The sequence below is a fragment of the Sus scrofa genome, chromosome 13 (genome assembly GCF_000003025.6).
Source record: "Sus scrofa isolate TJ Tabasco breed Duroc chromosome 13, Sscrofa11.1, whole genome shotgun sequence".
Lineage (NCBI taxonomy): Eukaryota > Metazoa > Chordata > Mammalia > Artiodactyla > Suidae > Sus > Sus scrofa.
The window spans coordinates 196,288,348-196,308,023 of NC_010455.5; the positions used below are offsets into that span (position 1 = coordinate 196,288,348).

General features: G+C 41.0%; 1 protein-coding gene across 23 annotated transcripts in view; it reads right to left on the bottom strand.

The window, feature by feature from the left end:
- The window catches only part of SYNJ1 (synaptojanin 1), a 100,412-nt gene that overhangs the window by 58,247 nt on the left and 22,489 nt on the right, over window positions 1–19,676 (bottom strand). For all 23 annotated transcript variants that reach the window (XM_013982569.2, XM_021070927.1, XM_013982570.2 and 20 more), the window contains exons 3-8: window positions 15,570–15,656; window positions 13,635–13,902; window positions 8,883–9,108; window positions 7,955–8,038; window positions 1,450–1,511; window positions 312–408 (exon numbers count right to left, since the gene is read on the bottom strand). In XM_013982569.2, the coding sequence (XP_013838023.2) occupies window positions 312–408; window positions 1,450–1,511; window positions 7,955–8,038; window positions 8,883–9,108; window positions 13,635–13,902; window positions 15,570–15,656 (824 nt within the window). The remainder of the gene's footprint in view (window positions 1–311; window positions 409–1,449; window positions 1,512–7,954; window positions 8,039–8,882; window positions 9,109–13,634; window positions 13,903–15,569; window positions 15,657–19,676) is intronic.

Consider the following 19,676-nt stretch of genomic DNA (forward strand, 5'->3'; position numbering starts at 1 on the left):
CTGAAAAAAGGACAGACGGAATTTCTTTGCAGAACAGATGCTGACTCACAGACATTGAAAAACTTATGGTCTCTGGAGGAGACAGTTTGGGTGGGGGGATGTGCCTGGGCTGTGGGATGGAAATCCTGTGAAATTAGATTGTTATGATCATTATACAACTACAGATGTGATAAATTCATTTGACTAATAAAAAAAATGAAAAAATAAATTAAAAAAAAAACTGCAATAAATAAATAAATAAATAAATAAATAAATAAAACCATCCTAGGTGTCCATGGGCCAGAACAGAAGAACAAAATGATCATACTTACCTGGAAAGCCTTACTTAGCATATGTTCACCTTCCTTAGATCCAAGCAAATTTACTATTATTTGTTTACCGTATAAATTCTTGAGTGTTCTAAAATGCCTATTAAAGAAGAAAATAAGCATTTTCAAATGGTAAACCAACAACTTTTTTTCAATAAACAGAAACCCACTATTAAACAAGACCTTTGTAGCAGCATTTTAAACGCATAGAATTGGAAAATCGGATACAGATTTGTTCCACATGTTCTCAGAAGTCTGAAATGTATGGAAACTCAGTTAATGCAACCTCCTCTCTGACTTAAACTCCCACCTATGTTAGAGCTGATGGAACCAGTCAGCTCCCTCTCCATCCTGAGAGGCTGATGCTAGACTGGCATGGAAAACACGAGCCATCCATCCTGGTTGGAAAGGCCACCAGGGCAGAGGGCAGAGGGCAGAGGGCAGCACATTCCTCCTGAGAAGTTACCTTCTCTGGGAGGGAGTATTCAGAGGCCTCCTTGGCAGCCCCAGCCTTAGGAAAATAGGCCCCAAATTTGAGCCTTCATTCTTCCTGTTTCTAACCATTCCAGAGGCCAGAAGCAATATCGTCCAAAGGAAATACGAGCCACAGATATAATTTAAAATCTTCTAGAAGGTACATTAAAGCAGTCAAAATGAGAAGATGAAATTAATTTACATGGATTTTATTTAACCCAATACAGCTAAAATAGCATTTCTATATGTAACTGATATATAAAATAATATATTAAAAATATAAAAATATATAAAATATTATAATAACGGAATGTTATTAAAGTACTTAGCTTTTTTTTTTTTTTTTTGGACTAAGTCTGAAATTCAGTACACACTTTGGACCAATTTCAAAGGTCCAAGAGCCACATGTGGCCAGGAGCTACCATATTGGATAGTGCAGCCATAAGAGATGGTTTTAAGGCCATGACATCAAAACCCACATGCTTAACGCTTCCACTCCTAGAATTTATAACAGTGTCACTGTCTTCTAGTTAAATCAGGAGGCAAGAAGAAGTTTTAGAGCCAAAAAAAAAAAAAAACTGAAATGTATCATTAAATATAATGACGACTAGTTTCCTTGTTCAGCAATATCAAACTTTCAGCTCTATGTGAAGCTAATCAGTCTTACCTGTCAAAAGCAGGTGCATTGGCTTCGAAGCCCCTTGACATACGGACACGATGAGATCCCACCTAGGACAAGAAAAAATATGTTTAATCACACCAAAGCCAACATGGAGACAAACTATTTTTAAGAGTACTTTCTTGTACATTACTTTGTTTTAAGCTCAAACTATGTACCCTTTATAAGTCAACAGATACTGCTCTTTGGGTGATAAAAAAACAAATGCAGCCAAATGAATATACTCATCTTCATAGGGCAACATCATTTATTCCAAAAAAGGTTCACATGACAATTTAGGTCTCCTAACCAAAATTCCTACTGTTCCAGGCTGCCTACAAATACAACATCGACATATCTTTTTTCTCTATTATGCTGAATACTCTACTTACTCCTCCTCACCCAAAGATCCAACAAATTTTAAAATACCATCCCCAGAAAAACAGACTTTCCAAGTCAACCTCTCAGTCATATAACTACAGTAACAACACACTTTGCAGAATCAGAAAATCTGGGTTTTGAAAGAATTAAACAAGATGGAAAATAACTACCTATAGTGTCTTGTTAGTTTTTCTTTTCTCATATAGGAAAGTGGCAGAGAGATGAGGCAGAATTGAGAAAGATCTAAGAAGAAATATAAAGCTAAGACCAGATTCTTTCCCTGAATTTCACTTGTAAACATTTCCTTCTGAGACTTTGGGATCAAAGTTGCCCAGAATCCATTCTTGCTAATCTGTGAGCAAAGTGACTTTAAAGGGTGTGTGTGTGTGTGTGTGTGTGTGTGGGAGCAGGGTGCCAAATCCATGCAATCGGACAGATAAAACCAGAAAATAAGCTTGAATCTGCTCATCAAATTCCAAAACGGAAATAACAGTATTATCATTCATTCAGCATTCTCCTTCTGGTTCAGATAAGTGAGACAATTGAATGACTGCATTGAGAAATCAGGGGAGTTGTCTCTTTAGTGTTCTCTCTTCTTAATAAGAAATTGATTAGCCAAATGTCACATCTATATTCCATTTTATTTCCTAGTTCTTAACAGTCTATATAAAATTTTAAACTTTGAAATATCTGTGCTCTAGGACTTTGTGTTTTAGACTACAGAAAACTCAGCAGAAGTCAGTACTTTTTCTTTGAAGTCATCTCAGATAGTTGACTATAACTCTAGAAATGGTTAAGACACAGCATTTTGTTTATTCATTAACATTTGCCTTGCATAGCGCTCCCAACTGTCAGGAAGGGGAAATACCAGTTCTCATGTTTTTTAGGTGGTGGCTCTGGTTGTTCCCTTTCACCCTGCTCCCCACCACATATACACAACCAGCTACATAACTCCTAGAGCAATATATCTGTTAGATCAGACTAGGTTTTGTCACTCAATGTTAAAGAAAAACTTCTAAAATGAAAGAGTTATGTCAATGGTAATAAAAGTAGCACTCCAGAAATTTTTAAGGCTTTACATGACCATAAATTTACTTTTTTTTTTTTTAAGTTGCATTAAAGGGGATTTTTAGAAAACTACTTCATTGGGTGGTATGGAACATCATTTCTGACAACATTATTGCTTCGTGTTCACATATTTCTGAAACTTCAATTCAATCAAAAATTCTACCAAATATTATGCTGGGCATAAATCTCACGATGCTTACCATCTTTTAAGACTAATATAAGCTCTAATATAATGTCATGGATGGAGCTAGAGACTCTCATACTAAGAGAAGCAAGTCAGAAAGAGAGACAAATACCATATATCACTTATATCTGGAATCTAATATGTGGCACAAATGAACCTATCTACTGAAAATAAACAAACTCATGGGCATGGAGAACAGACTTGTGGTTGCCACAAGTAAGGGGAGAGAGTGGGAGAGACTGGAAGTTTGCATCTACTATGCAAATATTGCATTGGAATGGATAAGCAACGAGATCCTGCTGTATAGCACAGGGAACTAGATCTAGTCACTTGTGATGGAACATGATGTGGAGAATGTGAGAAAAAGAATGTACTATATGTATAACTGGGTCATCTAGCTGTACAGCAGAAATTGACAGAACATTGTAAATCAACTATAATAAAAATGTCATAATATCAGAGCAATACTATGAATAATAAATGCTAAATAATTACAGAGACAGGAAATCATAAGTAAAATGAGTTGTCAGCCCTTAACTAATTCCTATTGATATATTTACATTCTCCCTGAAAGGCCTGACTCCCCAAACAGTTTACAAGCTCTCTCTGAAGCGTCACTATAGTCTTTTAATTTCTCATAGGATACAGGACTATTTACACCTAGTATAAAACAAGTAAACATCAGAAGAACTCGAGGATTTAATGAAGAGATCAGTGCAGAGGAGTGACCGGAATCTCTTCCATGAGATCTGAGTTGGCTCCTGAAGGATAACAAACCTTAATGTGGGAACAGAGGGTTCCTGTTAGAAACCAGTCCAGCATGAAGTCGGATAGGTAGAGAAAGCCAGATCATGAAGAAACAAGTGTCTAGCAGATCTGAGAAGCACAAGAAATCAAAGGTGGAAAGAACTGCCAGAAAGCTGGACTGAGACCAGTTAGAAAACTGTGAGAATCTTCCAGGCAAGAAGAATTATAAGTACTTTAACTGAGATGACAAGAGTGGGAATGAAAACAAGGTCCCAGGACCTAGGAGGACACTGGGGCTGAGGTCATGGGGGCTGCCTCTGCTGGCTCAGGACTGGCCACCGGAGCAGATGGGGCTGGATACGATGCAAGGTCAGCAGAGTAGGACCTGGTACAGCACAAGTTCTCAAGTTCGAGTGGGGAAACTTGGCTAAAATGCAAATTCCGGGCCCCATTCCAAGAGGTTCTATATCAGTTGCTGTGAAGCTGAGGCCACGAATCTGCATTTTAAAATCACTTCCAAAGATTCCTTTAAAACATCTGAAGTGGAGTTCCTGTCGTGGCGCAGTGGTTAACGAATCCGACTAGGAACCATGAGGTTGTGGGTTCGATCCCTTGCCTTGCTCTGTGGGTTTAGGATCCGGCGTTGCCATGAGCTGTGGTGTTGGTTGCAGATGTGGCTCAGATGCCGCGTTGCCATGGCTCTGGCGTAGGCTGGTGGCTACAGCTCCGATTAGACGCCTAGCCAGGGAACCTCCATATGCCGCAGGAGCGCCCCTAGAAAAGGCAAAAAGACAAAAAATAAAAAAATAAAAGAAAAATAAAATATCTGAAGAACCTGAGAAGAATTAAGGAACTGGAGAGGAAAAGAGGTAGGATAATGGCCAAGTGCCTAATGATACTCTGTCTGTGACCTCTGAGGTGGGACATCTCACTAGGCAATGCTAACTTCAAGGAGTCCCCAGAACAAATCCCAGGGCTGAAAACACAAAGGACACCTCACAACAACTTCCAACTACGCTGCGTCAACAGTCCTTGTTTGTCATCTATGAGAAAATCAACTTGGTATTTTTAAGAATCAATAACTATTATTTTCATTCCTCTATTACCAACTCCTTTAGAATTATGTAGAATATGCTAGAAAATACTCATGAAACTAATCCATCACTGTTTAAAATAAGGCTGGTTTTAAAAACTACTAAGCTAAATATTAGGAACCACACACCCAAGTCTCAACCCAATCTGAGATAACAGGCCAGCTCAGCAACATCTGGCAGGATTCTTGGACTGTCTTGATGTCTCAAAAACTACTATCTCTATCAAGAAAGTCACAATTTATAAATATAGAGTTTTCAGGGAGTTCCTGTTATGGCTCAGCAGAAACAAAATCCAACTAGTAACCATGAGGATGTGGGTTCGATCCCTGGACCTGCTCAGTGGGCTAAGGATCTGGAGTTGCCATGAGCTGTGGTGTAGGCCGGCAGCTGCAGTTCTGATTCAAGCCCCAGCCTGAGAACTTCCATGTGCTGCATGTGCAGCCCTAAAATAAGCAAAAAAGAAAAAAAAAATCTACAGTTTTCAGCCCATAATCAAGTGAAAATATTCAGCCAGACTATCTGGGTGGACAGGCCACAGCACAAAAGGAAACGGGAAGGAAGTCTCACCCCAGGAGGACCCTTTGATGTAACCACTCAGGATGCAACCTTACTGAATAATCAAACACTGTTAATTCTGAACTTCTTAATAAAATAACACAGAAAGCAGTAAAACAGAGGGCTATAAACAGGCTATCACAATTTCTTACACTGTCTCTGAAGCAAAAGAATTTACCTTGCATCAAAGCAGGGTTTTAGAAATTTTTCAAGGTCAATATTCCAAACACCCTCTCTGGTTACAAAAGCTTAGGGCAAGTGAGGTAGGGTTAGTTTTCTTTCCCAAGAAGACGTGAGGAGAAATGCATCGACTTAAGTTACAGTTAACATGCCAAAGATGAAACCAGCATGAGTCAAACTGGTCTTTACAAAAACTCAAAAATTTTAGCAAAGCAGTTCACATGTTAATCTTGCTCATCCTTAGCCTGTCTCGAATAAACTGCCTTATTGAAAAGGTTCAGGTGGTCTGCAGTTTTTCTCCACAATAACATCCTAGGATGTGAGAGAGATCCAGCTGTGACCCAAATGGAGGCAAGATTTTTTTCTGTCCATTTTCTCCGTACTATAGACCGAGGCACAAAATTTACTAGACAGTATCTACCAGAAGCCTAAAATGAATATAACTTGCACTTTAGGGACTAAAGATGTTTGAATAAAAATAAAATGCAAAATCACGTGACTATGAGCAAACCAGTATTAATTTCAATCTTACTTGAAAAATATCTTACATTTTAAAGATTAGGTATTTCATCAACAAAGGAAAGTTTTTTTCTTTAAAAAAAGATCACAAAGCAAGACAGAGATCATATTAAAGATGACAAGTCACTGCAAATTTACAAAGTAGCAGACATATTCTTTTTTTTTTTTTTTTTTTTAATAGCTGTACCTGTGGAAAATGGAAGTTCCTGGGCCAGGAGCTGAATCGGAGCTGCAGCTGCTGCCTATACCACAGCCATGGCAATACCAGATCTGAGCTGCATCCATGAACTACGCTGAGATTTGCAGCAATGCTAGATCTTAACCTACTGAACAAGGCCAGGGATCGAATCTGTGTCCTCACAAAGACCCAGAGAGTCCTTAATCCATTGAGCCACAACAGGAACTCTGATATATTCTTTTATTAAAAAATTTATTATAGTTGATTTAAAATTTTGTCAATTTCTGCTGTACAGCAAAGTGACCCATATATATGTATACACACACACACACACATATTATACACACACATTCTTTTTTGCATATTATCTTCTATCATGTTCTAACACAAGTGATTAGATACAGCTCCCTGTGCTATACAGCAGGACCTCATTGCTTCTCCATCCTAAATGTAATGTTTTTATCTACTAACCCCATACTCCCAAGTCCATCCCACTCCCTTCCCCCTCCCCTTGGCAAGCACAAGTCAGTTCTCCATGTCCATGAGTTTGTTTCTTTTCTGAAGATAGGTTCATTTGTGCCATATTTTAGATTCCACGTATAAGTGAAATTGTATGGTATTTGTCTTTCTCTTTTGAGTTATTTCACTTAATATGAGAATCTCTAGGTCCATCCATGTTGCTGCAAATGGCATTATTTTGTTCTTTTTTATGGCTGAGTAGTGTGTATGTACATTGTGTATATGTAACATCTTGTTCGTCCATTCATCTGTCAGTGGACATTTAGGTTGTTTCCATGTCTTGTGAATAGTGCTGCAATGAACATAGGGGTGCATGTAACTTTTTCAATGAAAGTTTTGTCCCAATACATACCCAGGAGTGGGACTGCTGGATCATATGGCAGTTCTGTATTTAGTTTTCTGAGGTACCTCCATACTCTTTTCCATAGGGGTTGTACCAATTTACATTTCCGCCAACAGTGTAGGGAGGTTCCAGATATATTCTTTTTTTTAATTTATTTTTTATTTTTTTATTCTTAATAACAAAAGCTAATCCTTCCATAATGCTGACTGTGTGCACCAGTTACTGGTCTAAGTACTTCTCATTTCATCCTTAACGAACCCTAAGAAGTGGAAACTCCTAATATTCCCATATTACAGATGAGAAAGCAGAGCCACAGAGGGGTTAAATCACTTGCCCAAGGTCACAGCTAGTAAGAGGGATAAGGATTCAATCCGAGAGGTCTGGTTTCATAAGCTTTAACTACTACATTTTTCTGCCTACAGAGACTAAATTGCTATCTACTAAGATATTGAGATAGTAAATTTACGAACACTTTGAAAATCAATGTGCCATGAAAACATCAACATTTTAATGTTAAACGTAGGTACTGCGTTCCCAGGGGTGTCTGAAAGAACATTAAAGGAAAAAAAAAAAAAAAATGACTAGGCCATTCCAGGAACTCTGTAATTGGATCCTCATTTATGAATCTAGCTAATATTATTAGCTCGAGTAACAGGACTATCCAATGACTAATAAACTATCCTCAAGTTTAGGAAATATGGAAAGTTCTCAAAAGGAAAAAAATAACTGAATGTCAAAACACGTACCTGCAGCCCTGGTTGCTCCCAGAACAAGGGGACAGATCCCCGGATTTGTATGAAGGAAGAAACGGAGTCGTCTAAGTACACAACCTGCAGAGGAATATAATGTATAAAATATATTTCCACAAAGTTGCTACCTCTACATCTGAAGACAAAGGTACTAACATCCAGTGCATGCTAGTTACATCTTATGACCAACCTCTCACATACAAATTGCCCTAACAAAATATCCAAAATAGGCCGCTAAATAAGTTGGATTTTTTTTTCAACTAGTGATGTTTCTTTTACATACATTACCAAGAAACCAGTGAAAATATAAGCATAAGAATTACAACTTTTAAAAAGGAATTCCTTTTGAATTTCAACATTTTATGCATACACCTTTATGATTCACTTAGTTGTTTTCTTTAGCTTTTTATAGTTTTCAAAAACTAGCTTGTTTTTTTGCCATTTCAATTAAGTTTTATTTATTTTGTATTAAAGTATAGGTGGTTTACAGTCAAAAACTAAATTGATGATCTGAGTTGGACTTGGGGCATGGCTTGAATTTACAACTACATAGTTTCATAGCCAAAAATATTATAACTTTTAATGACAGATGGTATTACCTTTCAGAGTTTGATTTGAATTAATTTCACCAAAACCCCCACTTTTCTTAAGTCGTCTAGCTCTATAATTGAGAATTTTAAATTCAATACTAAAACATATGCCACTGACAACAAACGTCACGCTGATTAGTAAAAAATTTTACTTACTCGAATTAGCTAAATAAGTTTATTTCAGCCTTTCTTAAGGCTAGGGAGTAGCCAAGAACAACCATAAAATGACATTACAGATGTCAAAATGAGTTCTGAATCACATAAACACCTGTTGTTTTATTATTTTCTGTATCTCCCCTCTAACCCATGAAGTCAGCAATGTAAACACAATCTACCTGCTCAGTTTCTACGAAATTAGCGACGTGACCATCATCATTTGTTCCCCGGACATTGAACCTGGTCCCAGCACGTTCACAGCTTAGTCTGGAAATGAGGCAAGCCTTGGCCTGTTTGTGAGCAGCATAAATTGTTCTGATTTCTACTCCCCCACACATGAGGCGTAATAACCAGTCATCACAATTCACACCATAGTGCTTGAGATGCAAGTGCAAAGACTGATTCCTAACAGAAAAAGAAATAGCTGTGTTAGCGTAATGAGCACTGGCTAATACGGCATCAGTTTTAAAACAGTGCTCCTGGAACATTCACATTAAAAGGCACCGAGGGAGTTCCCATCGTGGCTCAGCGGTAATGAACCCAACTAGCATCCATGAGGACATGGGTTCGATCCCTGGCCTTGCTCAGTGGGTTAAGGATCCGGCGTTGCCGTGAGCTGTGGTGTAGGTTACAGATGCAGCTTGGATCTGGCGTTGCTGTGGCTGTGGGGTAGGCCTGCTGCTACAGCTCTGATTTGACCCCTAGCCTTGGGAATCTCCATATGCCACAGGTTTGGCCCTAAATAACATATAAAAAGAAATTAAAATAAATCAATTCACTGATGTTTACTAGGCCAGGGATTGGAAGATAGGGCTATACAATGAGATCCTTGGACATGAAAAGCAGCATACATTTTGTGTTTTTAGAATCTGTGCCCCATTTCTGTTACGTTCTCAATTAATTCATTTATTTATTTTGTCTTTTCTAGGGCTGCACTCATGGCATATGGAGGTTCCCAAGGCTAGGTTAGAGAATAGATCAAAGCAGAGCTGCCATGGCTAAAGCAAGGATGGGGCAATCTTTTCATTCTGCTGACTGCTCACGGGCTCTGCTGGAACCTTGGTCCTCAAAGCACACACGTGAAGCCCCTAACCAATCCACCACCAAGGGGAATCTACTGTTCTGTCTGGTACTTTCAGGTAACAAGGTGCCTTACGGAAGTGAAATTTCTGTAGTATTTAAGCTTGGTTTTCATGAGTTTGAAAATGCTACCAATTTAAGTGGAAATCTCTCTTAAGTACTTTGCACTATTTTGCTGTCTTAAAGGTACAAAAACAATGTAATGGCATTTTCTTGAAGCCTTAGGGTCATTAATATTAAGAATACACAGAAACCAGGAGTTCCCTGTAGCCTAGCAGTTAAGGACTCAGCGTTGTCACTGCTGTGGCTCAGGTTACTGCTGAGGCTTGGGTTCAACCCCTGGCCTGGGAACTTCCTCATGTCACTTGCAGCCAAAAAAAAAAAAAAAAAAAGAATAAGGAGTTCCCATTATGACTCAGTTTTTAGTGACTCTGACAAGCGTCCATGAAGACTCAGGTTCCATCCCTGGCCTGCTCAGTGGGTTAAGGATCCGGCATTGCCGTGAGCTGTGGTGTAGGCTGCAGACATAGCTTGAATCCTGCGTTGCTGTGGCTGTGGTATAGTCCAGTGGCTGTAGCTCCTATTGGACCCCTAGCCTGGGAACCTCTATATGCCGCGGGTGCGCCCTAAAACACCATAAAGACCAAAAAAAAAAAAAAGGAATATACAGCAACACTGCTAGTGCAGTAGTCCCTTCCTCCTCAGGCCAGAGGCCGCAGGAGAGAGAAAGCAGGCGGTGGCCAAGTGCAGTCCTGGTAAACCCGCCACAATCCCAGCGCCTCCCATCCTCTCGGGAAAGCACACTGGACTGTAAATGAGTAGGAGAATTACTACCAGAATAACGTTAAATCCAATGACCATTATTAACTTAAAAATAACGACTTAAGCATCCACACTTCACTATTGTCTACACTGATCTGAGGCAGAGTTCAAGCTGATTGTGACCCAGTTCATCCAGACACCGCAGCCGAGGCCCATGTCCTGAGAGAGGTATGAGAGACTTGTCCTCAACTTGAATAGAAGTGGGATCCATGCATTTGTTCAGGCAGAGCTTCCCTCTCTGCTGTCAGTTCTCATTTTTCTTTGCAGTCAATGTGCTGCTGTTTTAATTCTATTGAAATGTACACACGGAGTTCCTGCTGTGGCTCAGTGGGTTACAAAACCCGACCAGTATCCACGAGGATGTGGGTTCAATCCCTGGCCTCCCTCAGGGGGTTGAGGATCTGGCGTGGCCACGAGCAGTGTCGTAGGTCACAGATCAGCTCTGATTCAACCCCCAGCCTGGGAACTTCCATATGCCGCAGGTGCAGCCCTAAAAGCAAAAAAAAAAAAAAAAAAAAAAAGAAAAGAAAAAGAAAAGAGAAGAAAACTCACACACAACTCTGGCAGCAGCCTCAAATCTCCAATGGAGTAGAGTGCCGGTTTTGTCGTGACAGATATTTGCTACTCTCTGGCTACAAAACTGACTTGGGGAGCTCCCGTCAGGGCACAGTGGAAACAAATCCAATTAGGAACCATGAGGTTTCAGGTTCGATCCCTGGCCTCTCTGTGGTGTAGGTTGCAGACTCGGCTTGAATCCCACGTTGCTGTTGCTGTGGCTGTGGTGTAGGCCAGTGGCTACAGCTCCAGTTAGACCCTTAGCCTGGGTACTTCCATATACCGCAGGTGCGGCCCTAATAAGACAAAAGACAAAAAAACAAAAACAAAAAAACCTGACTTGGTTGTGTCCTGAAAAATATTTCTACTTAGCTGCAAGGGTGTACAGAGTGAATTCTAAAAGCTTTCGATTTTCTATGCAAAATGAAGCTCCAGAATCCAAGCCTTAGCAAAACTGTAGAAACTGTCAAATGAGCAAGACTCAGCTTTGGTGTTTTAGCCTCTGCTTTGCTGAACCTGCCACCTTCTGGATAAACCCCCTCCATCTGTTACCTAAATTTGCCCCCACCTCAGAGTTCCTTGTCGTACAGCAGGTTAAGGATTTGGTGTTGTCACTACAGCGGCTCAGGTCGCTGCCATGGCGCGGGTTCAATCTCTGACCTGAGAACTTCCACATGCCGTGGGCAGAGGCAAGAAAAAAAAAAAAATTTTGGCCCCACCTCTACCCACAACTGAATGAAAAGATAAATGAATTTCTCCCACCGATTAAGCCTAGTGACGTTCTGGACTGCTGACCCTTTAGCTATTACATCCTGCGTGGACCTCTCATTCTGTCCAGAAAACTTTTCTCTCTCAATCTAAAATATCTGGGGTAAGAACGAGGAGGGGAAATGAAGGTAAAGACAGCTGCCCTAAGCCCAGCTGCAACACCGTGACCTTTTTTAGAAACTTCCATCAGAAAAGTCTATGGGGAGTTCCCGTTGTGCACAGTGGTTAACGAATCCGACTGGGAGCCATGGGGTTGTGGGTTCGATCCCTGGCCTCACTCAGTGGGTTAAGGATCTGGCATTGCCGTGAGCTGTGGTGTAGGTCGAAGATGCGGCTCGGATCCCGAGTTGCTGTGGCTCTGGCATAGGCCAGAGGTTACAGCTCCGATTAGACCCCTAGCCTGGGAACCTCCATGTGCCGCGGGAGTGGCCCTAGAAAAGGCAAAAGACAGAAAAAAAAAAAAAAAAGTCTATGGGTGACATCAGCTGATAGGATCCTGTGCAGACCTTCCGACCCTGCCCCTTCTTCTGTTGCTCTAAAGTCAGTTTCCTGTCCTCACGCTGTTGACTGTGAACCTTCTGACACCCAGGGCCTTCTCCAGGACCATACGGGCAGATGGTAAAAGGGGAGGGAGAGAAAGTATACAGGAGGGAACACCCCGCATCTGAACTACTGAGGGCCGCCGCCAAGAGCAGAGACGCTTGGACTTTGGCCTTACAACGTAGGTAAACAAAGGAAATACAGTTTGTCCATTGTGTTAAGGGAAAAAAGTCACTATCAATGCTGACTAGGGACAAAAGAGTGACTGTACTAGAAAGCTGGTCTGCACCAACAAAGCAATACTAATTTCAGTCCCACAGGTGCTGCTCCCCATCAGTGCGTGCTTCCAACACAGCACATCTATGCCTAAGCATCAAATGGGTCAGTTACGTACTTAAGTCTTTTTTATTACAGCACTAAACTTCATCCCAGTGTATAATTTCCTCACAGTCTGTTGCTCTTGAATCAAGATCATCTACTTAAAACCTTGAAATTAAAGATAATAGGGGAATGTGGGTTTGGAAAGGCAATGCTGCTGGAGACCAGACCTCAAAACTGGAGGAGTCATACAATTCTATTACAATTAATCCATTCCTATCTTTATTTTTCTTTTTCTTTTTTTGCTTTTTTCTTTTCTTTCGTCTGCTTTTTAGGGCCACACCCACAGCATACTGAAGTTCCCAGGCTAGGGGTCAAACTGGAGCTGCAGCTGCCAACCTACACCACAGCCACAGAAATTTGGGATCCAAGCTGAGTCTGGAACCTACACCACAGCTCACAGCAATGCCAGACCCCCGACCCACTGAGCAAGGCCAGGGATCAAACCCGCATCCTCATGGATACTAGTCAGATTCGTTTCTGCTGCCCCACAAAGGGAACTCCACATTCCTAACTTTTATAAACCTTTTAAATAAAGGGACTGAACGGAAGGTTAGTCTACATTAGGGAGATTAAATGGGTTTCGCATGACATGACAACTTCAATAAAATGCCAGTGGATGCCTGCTCTGCTCTGCTGAGGATCCTGCAGCAGCAAAGAGTGGGGTGTTCAACCAGCAAAGCCCACCGCTGCTCTCTCTGCAAATAGCTGTTAAATCTGCTAGGCCCCCAAACACCGCCGACTGCACAGCACATGATCACGAGGGGAAAAATGTCATACGAACTCACCAGAAAAATCTATTATCAGTTGTGTGTTCCTGCATGCTACGATGGGCATTAAGACTCAGATCCAAACTGGTTCCAGATGCAGACCATGCAAAATAGAAGTTTCCTGAATTCAGCACTTTTCGCACTTCTGAAATGCGATCCTCATCTGAGGAGTCAACGCGTAGTGAAATAAATTCAGTGGAAGTAACTCGGAAAACTTCAGATTCTTGAATTTTTCCAACAGACATACATCCAGTGACTAGGACCAGATAATGTAACATAGTATCACCTGCAAAAACCAAAGATTTAAGCAGATGAGAGGCCTCCATATTTTTCAGGCCATCAGAGCTTTTTCCGGTTTTCTTCTTGTGTCTCCATCTATTAAAATCTGACATTGTGATTATTTTACACTTATCATGGACATATTTAAGTGGACAGCTAGATTTTGGCAAAAGTTGAAAAAAATCCTGGTTTAAACATATTTAATATAATGAAGCATTTAAAGAGTCACAGAATAATCTCACGTTTATGAAATTGTTCCCCTACACAATCTAAGGGTACAAAAGATTTATCAAATTTTTTAAAAGTCTGTGTTAAATTCCCTACCGTTCCTTTACGACTATTAACAAGTTCAGATAAGATAGTGAATAATGTGAGAGTTCTTTGTTACAGTAAGGTTGAAAAAATGATATTTAAAAAAACAAAACAAAAAAAGCTCTGCATAGGCTGGCAGCTGCAGCTTTGATTTGGCCCCTAGCCTGGGAACTTCCATATGCTGCAGGTGTAGCCCTAAAAACGGGGGTGGGGGTGTGGGTAGGGGTGGGGGTGGGGGGTGGGGGGAAAAGAAAAGGTATATACATGGTATATAAATGTGAGCTGCTGCTGCTGCTACTGACATATCAGCAAAAAGTCCTTGGTAACAATTTATAATGCAATTTGGCTTATAAAAATGCATAGGGATATTTTCATCTCTTTTTGACAAAAATCCTATGCGTATGAAGGCAGAATTAGCAGGTGTACTTTGGGCGTGGCTTTGACGCAGGCAGAAGTGCCCTTGAATCTTGGCTCCTCCACAACTTAATTATCCAGGCCAAGTTCACTGACTTAACATAACTAACCTGAGATATCCTCCCTTATAAAATAAGATTAAAACAAATCGCACTGGACTGTGAGGATTACCCAGACAGTACTAGCTAAGCACTCAGCAGTTATAACAAACGGCAGGTCTCCATTGATAAGTCAGAGCTCTCGAAGTATGGTACATGAAGCAGTTCACAGTTACCAATTCGTAATGAGAAAAGGTACCTGTTTCAGAATAGAAATCACTTCGGTTCACCATTCAGTTTAGCTGACTTCTTTTTTTGCTCCACGGTTAAGACTTTATCAATGAAGGAAGCCCTGTATTGATCTGCACGGTGGTGCCAGCTTCTTACCTCACCCAGACCAATAACCAAACAGTTCCTGGGACGTAACCAGTCCACGGGCCATACTTCGAGTCACACCCTTAGAGAATCAAACTGGTAATCACAAAGGTTACTGCGCAGCTCATGGTGACACTAAGTGGCAGGAAGAGGCTCAAGCTGAGGCCTTTAGAATACACAACAGCTGTCCTTTCCACCATAAACCACGAAGATCAGTGTGTGGTTCCCACTAGGACATCTTTTCCTGAATGCTCTAAAGCAAAGAAAAAGGGCAATGCCCTGGTTTTCTCTTTGACAACAGATGCCCATCTCTTAAAGTGTTCGAATAGGATGCCGTCTCTGGAAACTTCAAATCACAAGGGCCTGCCTTTTACAGGCAACAAACATTATCTCAAGATTAGCTTAATTACGGTTTAAAAGATGTTACCATACTTCTAGCTCAAATATGGAGTCTCAAAGAGATAGTCTCTCTCAAATCCTTACAATTACCAAAACAGAAATGAAAAAAAATCGATCAACTATATTGAATACTTACCAAGATTTAATCGTAAAACACCTAAAAGTCCATATGCATCGAGAACTTTGGAATATGTACCCTTGATTGCCTCTTTTTCTGCTGATGCTACAAAAAAAAGAAAAAAAAAATTTTAGGGTGAGAAAAGGGACCTGAAACATCAGATTCCATTTAGCCATGCTGCCACAGTTTCAACTAAAAATGCAGAAGTCTAAATCTGACTTTAGGAGTTCCCACTGTGGCTCAGTGGTTAACAAATCTGACTGGGAACCATGAGGTTGCGGGTTCGATCCCTGGCCTTGCTCAGGGATCTGGCATTGCCGTGAGCTGAGCTGTGGTGTAGGTCGAAGACGTGGCTAGGATTCTGTGTTGCTGTGGCTACAGCTCTGATTCGACCCCTAGCCTGGGGACCTCCATATGCCACAGGGGCGGCCCTAGAAAAGAAAATAAATAAATAAATCTGACTTTAATATATATATATTGCATCATATATTTTTTCAAATCAGTCACTTAATATTTTTTGTAAAGAATCAATCGGTTATTCCAGCACCATCTATTCACTAATCCATTCTCTCCTAATGATCTAACTACTAAGAATATCCCACTGATCTGTCTACCTACTCTTAATATCGGGAACACACTGTGTTATGATAACCTCATAGGACAACACCCAACTCCGTAACAAGGAATATTCCGACTCTTCCTCAATATACCCTTTCTGCTTCATTTTTCATCACTTCCCTCTCCCTCCCACTCCATGCATCCTATGCTCCAATCACATTAAATTCCCACTATTACCCAAACCTGCTCTTTTTCCACTTCAGTACCTTCGCACAACAATCTGGCTTTCTGCCTGCAAGAGTCTCCCCAACCTTTGCCTCTTGGAAAAAAATTCTATTGACCTTATAAAAACACAGGCACAATAAAGTCATTTTCTGGAAACCTTTCTGGACTCCTCCGGGCACGGTTCTTTCAGAGAGCTCCCTCTTCGTGTTGCCAAAACATTCAAAATCTACTCATCGCTTCTCTTTCCCACTAGCCAGCCGGCTCCTTAAAGGCAGGGACTCCGTCCTAGTCATCCTTTATCCCTGACACTTGGAACAGTGCTTGACCCACAGAAGGCCACTAACGTTTAAATAACAAAAGCTAATGGCAAGACTTGACCATGGCGTCTAGCACAGGAATGGGAAATTGCCAGCCTGGCCTTTATCTGGATTTCCTTCTTTGGCTATAAAGTTACTATTATCTGCTAACGAATTTAACCCATGGGATAACTTCTCTAGGACAGCCCGCTCTGGTTGCGGTGGTTCTATTGAGGAAAAAAAAAAAAAAATCCTGAAGCTTTAAAGGAAAAAAACCTTTCTAGGTCTTAGCAAATACACTTCTTAAAAACCAGACATGGAAGGTGCCTGGGGATGAAGCAGGTTAAGGATCTGGCTTTGTCACCGCAGCGACTTCAGTCCCTGGCTGGGGAATGTCCACATGCTGCAGGTGTGATTAAAAAAAAAAAAAAAAAAAAAAAAAAATGCACACAGAAGCAAAGACACATAAACCGCAGCTGGTATCTCAGTGGACAATTAGAAATACTATGTTCTAAGGTCTATGAATCCAGAAACACAGGAGCCTCCTTCTCGCTGTGTCCTTCCCCTTCCAGTTCCTTACTTCTCTACAGCCTCCCCTTATCCACACCCACACCCCGGCTCCCCGCTGACTGGTTCCTCCTTCTTTACCCCTTAGCTCCCGCCCTTGTCCCTTTTCCCCTCCCTCATTCCTCTGTGGTCTGGACATGAGCTCTAGCATGTTATAAATTCTAATAAGTATTCGAACGAATTAGATTCTGATATAGAAGTACAGTATATTTTGACAATACTCGTATGTTCCACATTAGAAAAGTGCATAAGCAGATTTTTATGGCTTCTCTGTTGAACTTTACTGCCAACGAAAGGACTATCTTCTCAGTCTACTGCTTTGCCTAATCTCCCACAGGACTTTGCATGACGGCTCTTTTCCTCCGTCCTGAAGCTCTTCTCCAGGCTTCTAGAGACCTGCCTCACCTCTTTTCAAAGCATCTAGAAGGTAGTTATTCACCTTCGGATGAGCTGTGATCTGCCAGCTGGCAGCACAGGCTAAGAAGAAATGGCTTGATTGCTCAATTAGCTGATACTGTCACAGTTCTCTAGCAGGTTCATTATCAGGGTGGGCCTTTGTCTTTATCATACTACCCGGTATGAGGTTAGGGAGTGAGGAAGATTTCACCACGCCACTAAAGTTATGGGATTTCTTTTACTTTTTCTTTTCTTGGCCACCCTGTAGCATATGGAGTTCCCGGGCCAGGGATGGGATCCAAGCTGCAGTTCTGACCTATGCCATAGCTACAGCTGGATCCTTTAACCCACTGTGTCAGACAGGGGATCAAACCTGTATCTCAATGCTCCAGAGACGCTGCTGATCCCCTTGCACCACAGTGGGAACTCCAAAGTTACGGGATTTGAATTTCATTCTCCATTCCTAGAGTTTCTATTATTATTATTACACTATATATTTGCAGAGCAGTTACTGCTATTTAACAAAAAGGAACACAGATAGAAAACATCACAATATAAATTTTAATTATATTTTATAGGGAGTTCCCGTCGTGGCGCAGTGGTTAACGAATCCGACTAGGAACCATGAGGTTGCGGGTTCGGTCCCTGCCCTTGCTCAGTGGGTTGACGATTCGGCGTTGCCGTGGGCTGTGGTGTAGGTTGCAGACGCGGCTCAGATCCCGCGTTGCTGTGGCTCTGGCGTAGGCCGGTGGCTACAGCTCCGACTAGACCCCTAGCCTGGGAACCTCCATATGCCAAGGGAGCAGCCCAAGAAATAGCAACAACAACAACAACAACAACAAAAAAAAAGTATATATATATATTTTATAAAGTAAAACAAGAATCCCTTTCCCTAAATACTGTCTCATTAAGAGGATCATACATGGAGTTTCCATTGTGGCTCAGTGAGTTAAGAACCTGACATAGTGTCCATGAGGATACAAGTTTGATCCCTGGCCTCGCTCAGTGAGTTAAGGACCCGACATTGGCACAGGCTGCGGCATAGGTGAAAGATGCAGCTTGGATCTGGCATTATATGGCTGTGACTTAGGCCTCAGATGCAGCTCTGATTCGAACCCGGGAACTTCCATGTGACTACCACGCATACACAAAAGCAAACCTTAGAGAGGCTTATGATAAGATAGACGGCAAGGCTTCCAGGGCTTTACAGGTTATATGCTACATGCATTTCAAGTGGCATCACCCATAGAACAACACAGAATTACTAAATGTATCTGTCAGTTTCAGCAGCCATCATTTGGGTTCAAATACCTAGCGGCTAGTAAGAGTTAAAAAGAAAATAAATTTTTAACAGCAAGTTATCACCTTCCCTTAGAAAAAAGAAAGTCATTTTATAACTTAAATTACCATGCAACAAAATGTTCTCTCTTCTAACAATGTATAATAATTACCTTTTCATTAACTGTGCTCCAAATATATGAATGTGTCATGTCTTTCAGGCCCAGGGAAGACAGTCTAATAGACTGTCACCTGATTCAAACATGCAAATGTCATGCTGCTTAGTTATCTGTGCTTTTGTATTATATTCTGAGACTCAGGAAGTGGGACACACACCATTTAAAGTAAACTGCATATTCATAGGTAAAAGTATGCTAACAGAATGAAAAAAAAGGATCCAAAGAAGAGATGAGATGTCATTTTCCCTGCCAGGAACTTTCTGGTTTCTTCTCAATATATTAAATAAAATTTTAAAATGAATTTTTTTAGAGCAATGAATACTGTTTCAGCTGAAGTCCTTGTATATTGTTTCTATGGTGATTAAGACAGTAGCTAACTTAGTTAATAAAGGGCCAGGTATTTTTCATGCATTATTCAATTTTCACAACCACTCCATGAGTAGAATTACTGCTCTTTCCATTTGACCAGAGGAAACATGGCAGAACAGTTGCTAATTTGTTACTAACTTGTCTGAGCTTAAAACTTCTGAGTCTGGCTCAGTGGTTAACGAATCCAACTAGGAACCACGAGGGTGCGGGTTCGATCCCTGCCCTTGCTCAGTGGGTTAAGGATCCAGTGTTGCTGT